Source organism: Setaria italica, chromosome V (assembly GCF_000263155.2).
Source record: "Setaria italica strain Yugu1 chromosome V, Setaria_italica_v2.0, whole genome shotgun sequence".
NCBI classification, from domain to species: domain Eukaryota; kingdom Viridiplantae; phylum Streptophyta; class Magnoliopsida; order Poales; family Poaceae; genus Setaria; species Setaria italica.
Window position 1 is genome coordinate 46,351,636 of NC_028454.1, and position 11,955 is coordinate 46,363,590.

The following is an 11,955-nucleotide window of genomic DNA, read 5'->3' on the forward strand; positions in this document are numbered from 1 at the left end:
GATTTTACACCAGATTTTTGGCTCCAAACTTCGCTCGGGTATGTACTCTTATGATGCAATCTTGCTTTTTGTTCATTTCATTTTTGTGTTGTACTACTACTATGATATGGTGTACATGATATGCTAGTTCCGGTCCATATCTTAAGTTGGGTTTCGTTTTTTTAGATCAGATGTAGGATCCTTTATGTCTAGCATAATCATAGTTGCGATGGTGTCATGTCATCAACTCATCCAAACATCGCTATGCCTTTTCCTCAAGATTGGGAACATGTGTCAGCCCTTCTGCTTGATGCTGATTGCTTTGCCTCGCCCTACTCTCATTTGCTATTTATACATCTTGAAGGACCTGTTGATGCTGGGGACTAGGCATTGTAGGGGGGAGGTGGAGAGGATGAGGAGCCAAGACAGTACTGGTGTCTGGTGTCATTAGGGCACAAAGAGGAAGTGTATGGTTTAGATGGACTATTAGGCTTTTGGGATAGTGGCCCATCTAAGGGTGCTATATGTGCCTCAGATATATGTGTGTGAGTTAGATTGGCTCTCATCTGTCCTTGCACTCTAGGTCACTGACTGGCCGGAGTGACAATGCAGCTACAGGTAGAATTGTCTTTATTCATACTGTTCTGTTAGGTAGTATGTTCTATGTTTTATCTTTTTGCAGTCATAAGAAGTTTCTTTGAACCATTCAGTGCCCTTGCTGTCGTGGCTTCCGTATTCCTTTCCCTTTGGGAACAGTCTACCTATATGAAGATAATCTTACAGTTTCTTAGACCAGATTTTGGTTGATAACCACCAGAGTTGTTGTTAGAGTATATTAGGCAACTCCAGATATGATTAGTTTACAGTTGTTTTCCACCATAAAAAAGAGATGTTTGCTTTCTAGGATGCTATTATCCTGGCTGGCTGTTACATGCCTCCTCTTCATTTAACTGACTTTTAACATTTTATTGAAGATTGCTGAGAAGTACAACTTTTTGATCTTTGAAGACCGCAAGTTTGCTGACATCGGAAATACAGTAACCATGCAATACGAAGGGTGAGAAAACAGCTTCTAGAGTATCTATGTTCAATTATTTCTTTATATCATGTGTTATAATTTGTACCTTTTTTTTTACTTTGGGTTCAGAGGAATATTCCGCATATTGGACTGGGCTGATATTGTTAATGCACATATAGTACCTGGACCTGGAATTGTAGATGGCTTGAAGCTAAAGGTATCTTATGCTTTATATATATTGCTTGCATGAGAACTATTAATATTGACTTGGAAAAGAATAAGTTAATGTTGATAGTAGCTGATTAATTGTAGTGCTCACAGTAACTATTGTGTTCTATCACTGAAGGGTTTGCCTAAAGGAAGAGCACTACTTCTGCTCGCTGAAATGAGTTCGGCCGGCAACCTTGCTCAGGGAGCTTACACTGCTGCAGCTGTAAAGATTGCTGAGCAACATCCTGACTTTGTGATTGGGTTTATATCAGTAAATCCTGCATCTTGGTCAGTAGCGCCATCAAACCCAGCACTTATCCATGCGACTCCTGGAGTTCAGATGGTCGCCGGAGGAGATGCTCTTGGGCAACAATACAACACTCCCCTAGCTGTAAGTACAACTGTGCCTATAAAATTAGTTTGGGTGCCTATTGGTTTGTTGACATGTCTTAGATTATTACTTTTAAGAAGTTGTGCAGAATTATAATTAGTGTGCAGCCTTGCAACCTTCATTACAACCTTTAATAAAGCTTCATATCTGTAGGCTGCTTTGGATTACAATAGTTGAATCTTTTAAAATACATTTCCATTGTATTACTGTGTTGTATTTATGCAATATTGTGTAGTGTGAAATACTCTAATCTTGATAATGTCGCTGAATGAACCTAGCTACATAAACAATAGGAGGTTTTGTTTGCCTTAAGCATTTTATGAAAATTCGAGCCTTTGTTTCTCTGTGACACCAGTATGAGCTGACATGTTACTCGCAACTTGGATTTGCAATTCAGGTCATAAACAACAGAGGCAGTGACATCATTATAGTCGGTCGCGGGATTATAAAGGCGAGCGATCCTGGTAAGGCTGCACTGGAGTACCGCGTCCAGGGATGGCAAGCCTACCGCACCAGCTTGCTATGAGCGTGTTTAGACATCGGAGTATAAGGTCATCATGCAACTGATTATGTAATAAGAGCATGGTCCCGTCGTCGCTGTGCTCCATGCACGCACATTGTTTCCTAGTGGTTGCGACAATAATAATCCCCGTAATGTCCGTTCCGTTCTTGTTGCATGGGTTGGTGTTGTGATGCCCTTGCTGGATGAGATTGACACAATGTTCACCCTAGCTGAGATTCCAGAGTAATTTCACGCCATCTGTGCTGAGAAATGCATGAATCCACCATGGTTAAACTTTGCTTCGTGCTTGTTCGTTTCCACAGTTCCATGTGCTTGGGTGAGATGGTCATGGCTGCTTGGCGCTTGCTCTGCTTGAGCCAGCACCAGCAGGCGCAGCAGCATCGTCATGCCACCTGCGGACTTGTGCGCGGCGGTGGCCGCGGCCTGCGTGCGCTCCATGCTCACTTGCTTCCGAGCACACATCCTGATGCATGTGGCGCGTCGCGACGGGGTTGCTGTCACGTGCAGGGAGCGCATGAGCATCCCCTTCAGTTCGTCGTACCTGCCAGGCAGCAATGCAACGGCTCTGCCTGTGGTCAGCAATCTTCTCCGGTACGCTTTGACCGCAAACATCGCGATCGCGACGAGCTCGGCCGCCGTGGACAGCGGCAGTTCTCGTTGTCAGCTTGGGTTGGTGGAAGAGCGTCACCTCAAGTTCCACCGAGCAGTCCAGTCACACTCGAGCACAAAGACACAGCAGAGCAGTCCCCCCTGCAACGGCCCTAGCCACCATGGACGCCGGCGCCAAGGAGGCCCTGATCCTCGAGCTCCACGCCGTGGAGGCCGTCAAGCTAGGCTCCTTCGTGCTCAAGTCGGGGATCACCTCCCCCATCTACCTCGACCTCCGCGTGCTCGTCTCCCACCCGCGCCTCCTCGCCTCCGTCGCCTCCCTCCTCCGCTCCCTCGTCCCCGCCACGCGCCCCTACGACCTCCTCTGCGGCGTCCCCTACACCGCGCTCCCCTTCGCCGCCGTCCTCTCCGCCGCCGCATCCGTGCCCATGCTCCTCAGCCGCTACGACACCAAGCGCGTCGAGGGCGCCTACCGCGCCGGCCAGGCCGTCCTCATCGTCGAGGACCTCGTCACCAGCGGCGCGTCCGTGCTCGAGACCGTGGCGCCGCTCCGCGACGAGGGGCTCCTCGTCGCCGACGCCGTCGTCGTCGTCGACCGCGAGCAGGGCGGGAGGGAGAACCTCGCCGCCAACGGGGTCACGCTGCACGCGCTCATGACGCTCACGGAGATGCTCGCCGTGCTGCTCAGGCATGGGAAGGTGAGCGAGGAGAAGGTGGGGGAGGTCAGGCGGTTCCTCGACGCCAACAGGAAGGTGGCCGTGCCGGGGGTGCCTGTTCTTCAACCCAAGGCGGCGGCTAGGAAGTCCTTTGCTGAGAGGGCGGGACTAGCCACCAACCCCATGGGGAGGAAGCTCCTCGAGACGATGGAAGCGAAACAGAGCAATCTGTGCGTTGCCGCGGATGTTGGGACAGCTAAGGAGCTCCTTGACCTCGCTGCCAAGGTACATGCTCTTATTTGGAATGTTGAATTGCTATTGAGCCCTCAGTTCTAATTTGGTCCTCCCATTCTTGTGTAGGTTGGCCCAGAGATTTGCATGTTGAAAACTCATGTTGATATCTTGTCTGATTTTACACCAGATTTTGGGCTCAAGCTTCGCACGGTATGTTCTCTTATCACAGGATCTTTCTATGCTTCTCTTCTGTTCCATTACTGACAATTCTTCTATTGGATGGTACGGCATAATTTTCATGTCGGCCAAAAGGATGGTAGTGTCCATAAACAGCCCAGTTTGACTGCTGAAATTGTTTGTCAGAAATCAGATGTAGGACTATGTAGGTGTAGGAATAGGATCCTTACATCTAATCAGTTATCACAATGGGTTGTCTTTCTCTATCTTGTTCTGTTCGGGAGCATATCTGATTTCTGTTTTCTTGGAAGTTCATCTGTGGCCCAAAATGATGACACTTCCATCACCATTCCCAATAAGGCAAAATTCTTAAATCAAGGCAATCCTTTTGGTTTTTTGAGTTTTCCTGTTCCAAAACAGCGCAGTTTGAGTACTCTTTATCTGTTTTTTTCCCGAAGTAACTGTATCTGATTATTGCAAAGCTTATTCTTATTCCATTGATTTTTTTTTAAAAAAATTGAAGATTGCTGAGAAGCACAACTTTTTGATCTTTGAAGACCGCAAGTTTGCTGACATTGGAAACACAGTAACTATGCAATCTGAAGGGTGAGAAAAAAGGAACGGTAACCTATTTATCTTTCTCTTCCTTTTTTGTACATTTATGTGACATCATTAGTGATTTCTTAATTTGGTTCAGAGGAATATTTCGCATATTAGACTGGGCAGATATCATTAATGCTCATATAGTTCCTGGACCTGGGATTGTAGATGGCTTGAAGCTGAAGGTACCTTATGACTTACAGGCCTTGCAACTATAATAAATTAAAGATAATAAACGAGCTAAAGATAATAAGTAAATGTTTCTGGCATTGAAGGGTTTGCCTAAAGGAAGGGGACTACTTTTGCTTGCTGAAATGAGCTCAGCTGGCAACCTTGCTTATGGAGACTACACTGCTGCAGCTGTAAAAATTGCCGAGCAACATTCTGACTTTGTAATAGGATTTATATCAGTAAATCCTGCATCTTGGTCCGCAGCACCATTGAGCCCAGCATTTATCCACGCCACTCCTGGAGTTCAGATGTCAGCTGGAGGAGATGCTCTTGGGCAACAATATAACACTCCTTATTCTGTGAGTCTGCTTGGGCCATTGCAATTTCCTTTTGTTCGTGTGACTGCTGGAGTGTTTTGTTCAAACATCCTATTTTTAACCCTTCACAGTTGTCATAAGACCTCAAAGTTGTTCACTTAGTAGATTAGTTATACAGTCGTAACAGTTTCCGATAATTCTAGAGAAAGCAGAGGCACCACTTGAAATGCTTGGTATCAGTTTGACCATATGAAAGTATATCAGATTATACTGGCTACATGCATTATAATATGAAAGTAATCTAAAAAAATATGCATTATAATATGTGCTTCAATTCCTGACTACTGCTATATTTTGTTTGAGAGTCTACTGCTATCTTTTAAAAGATGGCAGCCGTGCAGTGCTCTAAACAAACATCAAGATATTGTTTATTAGTATATACCCCTTTTAGCTTGCAGACTGAATAAGAACATTTTCCTCTCTTCCATACTGAAACTGGTAGAAGAGTAGCTGAGTTCTTCATTCTTGTTACTCAGTGATATGAGCATCTGAGACGAGACTGGTGTTATTAAAAAACAAAGGGTAAATTTCTTAGATGACTGAATTTAACTGTAAACTGTACCACATCTGGACACATCTGAAAACACGCCATCTGAACACATTCTTTTCCTCCACACAAACTCGTGGCTTTGCCATATGATGCAGTTGTGTGCTTGAAAGTTGAATTATCTTGGGGTCCATTCTGGTGTGTGCATGATCTTTCTTGGTTTCCTGCCTCATAAGCTTTTGTTTCCATTTTCAACCCTGGTGATGATACTTGTTAATTGAAGTGGAAGTACTTCGGAAGGAATTTCAATCTTCTTCACTTGGGTCTTAAAGTTCCAGGCTTTTCTTTCGATTCAGTTTACCTTTCTATGTGCATTTCTGACTTTGCAACACTGTGATACAGGTCATTAACGATAGAGGCAGTGATATAATCATAGTCGGGCGAGGGATTATCAAGGCCAGTAACCCTGCAGAGACCGCGAGGGAGTATCGCATCCAAGGGTGGCAGGCATACCAATCCAGCTTGTCCTGATGGTATGTAAGCAACCCTCCAAATGTAATCAAAAGGAAAGGGCATTCAGGAGATTGTTGATGCAACAAGAGAATGCCCAATTGCAGCTGCCTTTCATCTGCCCGTCATTGCCACGCAGTGATTTTCAGTAATGATTCTGAATGTAACCCGTATAATAGAATTTGAAATAATGGCATGCCAAATTGTAGCTGAAGCCTGAAGGTTGCATATATATGCCTCTCGTCCACGCGCAGTGATACTTGTGCTGATCGGAATTCTGTTCACCAATTTCATATCACATAAACTCGACCTGGAATGCTGACAGTGGAAATGCAACTTCTAAAACCTGTTTGAAAAGAAGGTAGTGCGTATTTCACAGGAATTTCTGGAAGTTGGAACATGTTTCTCGTTATCCTGGGCTACTGACACTGATGGCCCAACCAAAGTTGCGGTCAGTCTATGTGATTGTGTCATTGTGTGCTTCTGATTGGAGTTCCTGTCACGGACTCACGGTCAGCTAGCTGGGCAGCTTCTGCCGGGCCGCGTCGCCCTCCCGCCTCCTGATCCGCACAGGGAGTCCGCCCTTCACCTTCAGCGTCACCGTCATCTCGTACGGCGGAGGCGCCTCCATGCTCGCCGCCCGCACCGGCTCCACCGCGAACCACCTGACCACGGCGGCCGCCACGGCCTTCATCTGCACGTACGCCATCTCCTTCCCGAGGCACGCCCGCGGGCCCGCGTGGAAGACGGGGTACCTCGCCGCGTCCGCCGCCACGAACCCGCCGCCCGGCCCGCCGAGCCACCGCTCGGGGCGGAACTCCCGGCAGTCGTCGCCCCACAGCCGCGGCATTCTCCCCATCGCGTACGCCGAGTAGTCCGCGAACCAGCCGGCGCGTACCGCCGTGCCGTCGGGAAGCACGTCCCCCGCCGCCGCCACCCGCGAGCTAATGGGCACCGGCGGGTACAGCCGCATCGCCTCGGTGATCGCCGCGTGCAGGTAGTGCATCCCCTTCAGCTCTTCGTCGCCGGCGCCGTGGTCGTCGTCTCCGTGGCGCGCCGCCGCTGCCACCTCCTCGTACACGCGCCGCTCGCAGCGGGGATTGGCGGCGAGGAGCCAGAAGAACCATGTCAGAGCGGAAGACGTGGAGTCCTTGCCGGCGAGCACGAAGCTGACCACGATGTCGCGAAGGAACCGGCGTTTGGCCTCCGGCGACTCGAACATGGCGCCGAGCTCGCTGCCGTTGTCTTCCTCCATCGCCGCCGTGAACCGTGACAGCAGATGCTGCTCGTCGTCGTCCGCCCCGCGCAGCCGCTCCTCCGACTCCACAATCGCCATGACGTACTCGTCGATGATGCCGATGGCCTCGCGGAGCCGCCGCTCGCTCCCAACGCCAGCGAGCCTCATCGCCTTCCACACGACGGCCGTTGGGTGGAACATCCGCGCGAAGGAGACCTCGACGGCGTCATCGAACGCACTGAAGAACGCCTCATGCCCGCGCCGATCATCCCCCGCGGCCTCGAGCAGCGTGGAGCTCTCGACCCCGAACGCGACGTTGCAGATGTTGTCGAAGGTGAAGCGCTTAAGCACGTCCTGAAGGTCAACGGGCTCGCCGGAGTCCGCGGCGGCCGCGAGGAAAGGCAGGAGCCGGCGGTGCAGGTGGGCCCGGAGGACGCGCCCCGAGAAGCGGCGCAGCGAGCGGGACGTGAAGGAATAGGAGGCGAGCTTCCGCTGGAGGCTCCAGAGGCGGCCGTCGGCGAGGAAGAGACCCCGGCCGAGGAGGTCGCCGAAGGGGCCCGCGAAGCGCGCGCCCTTGACGTAGTTGGGGAAGTTGGCGCGGAGGAAGTGGTCGACGACCCGCGGGTCCGCGGTGGCGATGCCGTTGCCGAGGCCGAGCGCGCCGCGCACCTCGATGGTGGAGGCCGGGGCGGCCGCGAGGAGGTCGGTGGCCCAGTCGAGGAAGCGGTGGAAGTTGCGGACGAGGGGCACCAGGTTGCCGAGGACGGGGTTCGGGTAGGGGCAGTGGTTGCGGGGCCTCGCGGGGCGCCGGAGGCGTGCAAGGAGGAGAACGGCGACGGCGAGGGCGAGGAGGAGCAGCGCGACAGCAGCGGCGGCGTCCATGGCGTGGAACACGTGGTTGTGCTTAATCGTGTGGCCGTCAGTGGCCAGTTGCTCGTGTCAATCCATTTGCAAAGCTTCGCTGTTCACGGCGACGTGCTGACGTTGACTTCTTTGAGACAGACCTGCGATATGTGGATCTCCATGGTTGGCGGCTAGCAGCCCACGGGTGGTCTGGTCGATGAGCCGAGCGCGGCGGGGAACTCGCCGTCCCGGAACTCCCGTTGCGCTTGTCGTAGGGCTGGGCGTGTCCCGTCGTATTCCCGTAGCAGCTAGTAGCAAGCATGGCTTGGCCGCAGGTGAACGCCGGAGCTCCGGAGACCACGCGTCGTCTCCTTCTCCGGCCTCCTAGGCGGGTGCGGGCCCCGCGACCATGACCAGAGCTCGAGGGATCAAAATCGCTATATGTTTTGTCATAAAGGGTCCGCGTGTAAAAATGCCGCGACCAAAGTCACCCTCCGCCTCGATCCGGATCGCACAAAACGATGTAACGGTCAATGAAGGCCCAGGGTTGTCGTAAAGCTAAACTAAATACAGGGGTCCATTCATAAAATCTCCTCGTGACTTTTCCCTCCCAGATCGTGGCCGTGGACGCCTGAGCTGAAGAGCCCTTCACTCCTTCGCCCCCGACGCCATGGCCGCCGCCGTTCGCCGTCGCTCGCGAAGGCATCTCGTCCCGTTCGTCGATCCCCTTTAACTCGGGCCAGAGTGTGCATATTCGTGGAGGAGAGCGTGCCTGAGCCGAGGAAGCCGCCGCCGTTGGTCAACGCTTGGGCGCAGGGGCTCGGTGAACCAAACAACGATCATTCTCAAAAAAAAAAAAAACAACGATCATGGCGGAGCTCTGTTCGCCCGCAAAACAGACGAGGAAAAATTCTAAAAAAAATCATGGGAACGCGGAGCCGGTCTCGGAAACTTCTTTCAAAATTTCAGCCTGCGATGTGATCTATGGAGGGAGAACGAGAAGAAGAAGTTTTGCTTGGGGTACCGACCACCCCCTATCGCCGAGTGATCGCCATTTGCTGGTTGCTCAGGCTCACAAAAAATGGGAGAAAAATCATGGATAAGGGACATGGAGTTCCTTACAATCCCACAAGATCAAGAGGTCTAATATGATCTCGCGACCACGTGACAGTTCTCGTTTGCCGGTGGTAGAGGCATTGAAAAATTCCAACAAAATTCATGCAAATGCGATGTGGATCGACGAATCATACTGCAAAATTTCAGGCTCTGGTTTGATCTGTAGATGGAGAAGTGAAAAGGAGAAGTTTTTGGCCACCCCGCGATCGACGGATAATCCCCGTTTGCCGCTGGCGCATGCGGGCGTGACGAACCATTCTACAACATTTCAGGGTCAGGGACTGAGGGAGAGATGAGGAAGGGGGATCGGGATTGCGAATATGCTTTCAGATGCAGAACAACCGGAGAGAGCGAGCCGCAGCAGCCCTGCAGGCTGCAGCTACCAAGCAGAAGACACTGGCTTTTATCAGCGAAAATGCAGCCTGGGACTCGATTCAATATTGCTGTCGCGAACAATATGTTCCGGAAACTGACGAATGAACATGGTTCTTCTGGTGATGATGAGGTGTGCTGCGTTTGGTACGGCAACATCGTTTCATGGCTCGATGCTCAGCCTAGATGGCTCGATGGCAACAAACGGGGTATGTGGTTGTAATCCAGCAATGTGTGCTTGTGCAAGTGATAATTCTGAATATTGGTAGGCGAACGTGCATGTAGAGTCGTAGACCAGGTTCATTGGCTTGGCTTGGCTTGGGGATTGACTACGGTGGAAATGTGCCTGAGTTCATCCAGGTGGTCCATAAACTGGCTGCTGAAAAAGCTTGGGCCTCAGTGTGCTAAAGCAATCGTAAGTCTTTCTAGGAGCTTCGACGAAGAAAATTCTGAATTCCGCCTCAAAAAAGGAGAAAATTCTGAATTTCCTGTACTACAATGATTGGATAGGCTGCCTGTTTTCAGATAACAAGTCGTGGTAGTAAGATCAATTCAGGTAAGGGATGTGCTCTCCTGCTGAACAGTGTTCCTTCTGATGGGAACACTTCAAAGTTCGCACAATAAAAGAAAAAGTTTGCAGACGGGTCGGTAAAATTAATTCTTCCAACTCCCTCGACAATCGATTTGAAAATCCTTTACAAGAACTATAGCGATGTGTTTTGATCCGATTGCGCTGCCCCTCAGCTTTGAACATTGCCTCCCTCGACACTCTCCGTGCGATGTACAAACGTGCTGATTGCACAACGCTGAACTAATGACAGCCAGCCTTGACGCCTGATCGATGCCCACATTGGTTGGTTGGCACCGACCAAACTAAACCATTGGGGACGTGTCCATACCCGGCCCAGCACTCCGTCCCGTCTGTGAGAACGGCTGGCCGGCCGATGGATGGTCCATGGAATTGGAATGCAGGGCAGCTGCTGAATTCTGAAGCCTGTGTACCAAACCACTGCGCTTTTACAGTCACGCAGCAGAGGCTGCAGGCGTACCAACCTTCAGAGTTCAGAGCAGCAGCACGGTAGCTATTCGGAGGAAAGAAACTGCATCGGGCGATTCGAGGATTTTGCTCGGAGCAAGTAACCATTGGAATGGAGTTGGGCGTTGATCATGAGCGGCGCAGAAAACATCATGTGGAAACGAATCGGATCCGGCCTGAACCAAACAAGAACACGTGAGCTGGGAGCGATGGATGGATATAACCTCCTCCAATCCAATCATGGAGGCTTCTTCTGCTTCTTGTAGCAGTGTACTGGCATGATAAAGAGCCATGGCGTTTTGATGCTCCCAACCAACGGCCCTGAACTGTGCGCCCATTATCAGGCCCTTTCTGGTTAGACAGGTGCGCTTTAGGCTGTCACTTTGCCAGTCGGGCGAAGCGGCCGGCCAGAGTGTCGCGACGCTCAGCCGGGCAGGGGCGCAGCGCAGGGCAGGGCCGGGCCGTGCCCCGTGCCCTGGCGTACCTCCCCCGATTGCGCAGCCGTGGCGGCACATGGCTTGCCGGCGCCCAGGCCCCCCACCGCCTCCAAAAAGCTTTCGAGGCTTCGAGCGAGCGGCGGGGCGGGCGCCCAGCGTGTCATCGGCCTCAATCACAGGCCGCGCTCGTCGTGCCTGTAGTGCAGCCCTGCAGAATACTCTGCTCGGCTGCAATGGCAACGCGTGCTGCTGATGGGCAATGGCGTGGGGTCCGGGCGGCATGAGATGGCGTGATCAATGAGCCGGGGTGGATGAATCAGATCGATCGATGATCTGATGCGTGCACGAGCCGGGCCATTATTGCGCCGTGTGGTGGTGGCATGGCTAAATCAGTCTCACCCGCGTAAAAGAGGAGGGGGGGTCCTCTGCCGCCTTTGAATATGCTTGTTATTTTTTCTCTCTCTACCAGGTTTGTTTACTTGCAAATGAGGCCGTTTCGAACCGGAAGTAACGGACCGTTTGATGCTTAGGCTAAAGTTTAATCCGTGTCACATTGAATATTCGAAAGCTAATTAAAATAAGTAAATATAATTAATTATAAAACTAATTGCACAGATGGAGGCTAAACGGCGAGATGAATCTATTAAGCCTAATTAATCCATCATTAGCAAATGGTTACTGTAGCAACACATTATCAAATCATGAACTAAATAGGTTTAATAGATTCATCTCACCGTTTAGCCTTCATCTGTGCAATGAGTTTTGTAAATAGTATACGTTTAGTACTATAAACATTCGATGTGACATAAGCCAGCCGGTAACAAACAGCCCCTGAACCGTTTGTTTCACGTAAAACTCATGTGCACTGCAACACGCTTGATATAGAAAAGTAAAGTGAAATTCTTTCTCGAGTCGAGAGACGATATATTTTTTGCACTTTTATTGTGAGCGAGCGTGGACCAAATATGTGGC

General features: G+C 50.9%; 3 protein-coding genes across 3 annotated transcripts in view; 2 read left to right on the forward strand and 1 right to left on the reverse strand.

The window, feature by feature from the left end:
• The window catches only part of LOC106804359 (uridine 5'-monophosphate synthase), a 3,869-nt gene extending 1,470 nt beyond the window's left edge, over nt 1-2,399 (forward strand). The window contains exons 2-6 of the mRNA XM_014805238.2: nt 8-37; nt 954-1,036; nt 1,127-1,214; nt 1,344-1,598; nt 1,996-2,399. Coding sequence (XP_014660724.1) covers nt 8-37; nt 954-1,036; nt 1,127-1,214; nt 1,344-1,598; nt 1,996-2,124 — 585 coding nt within the window. The 3' untranslated portion in view covers nt 2,125-2,399. The remainder of the gene's footprint in view (nt 1-7; nt 38-953; nt 1,037-1,126; nt 1,215-1,343; nt 1,599-1,995) is intronic.
• A 280-nt stretch (nt 2,400-2,679) lies between these two features.
• On the forward strand, nt 2,680-6,195 carry LOC106804315 (uridine 5'-monophosphate synthase). Its single transcript, XM_014805149.2, has 6 exons — nt 2,680-3,671; nt 3,747-3,830; nt 4,321-4,403; nt 4,495-4,582; nt 4,673-4,927; nt 5,835-6,195. Exons 1-6 carry the CDS (start codon nt 2,892-2,894, stop codon nt 5,961-5,963), a joined length of 1,419 nt encoding a protein of 472 aa, XP_014660635.1. The 5' UTR covers nt 2,680-2,891; the 3' UTR covers nt 5,964-6,195.
• A 72-nt stretch (nt 6,196-6,267) lies between these two features.
• LOC101780311 (cytochrome P450 94A2) lies at nt 6,268-8,404 on the reverse strand. Its single transcript, XM_004971222.4, has one exon. The coding sequence runs from the start codon at nt 8,059-8,061 to the stop codon at nt 6,460-6,462; it is 1,602 nt and encodes a 533-aa protein (XP_004971279.1). The 5' UTR covers nt 8,062-8,404; the 3' UTR covers nt 6,268-6,459.
• Nucleotides 8,405-11,955: the final 3,551 nt, after the last annotated feature.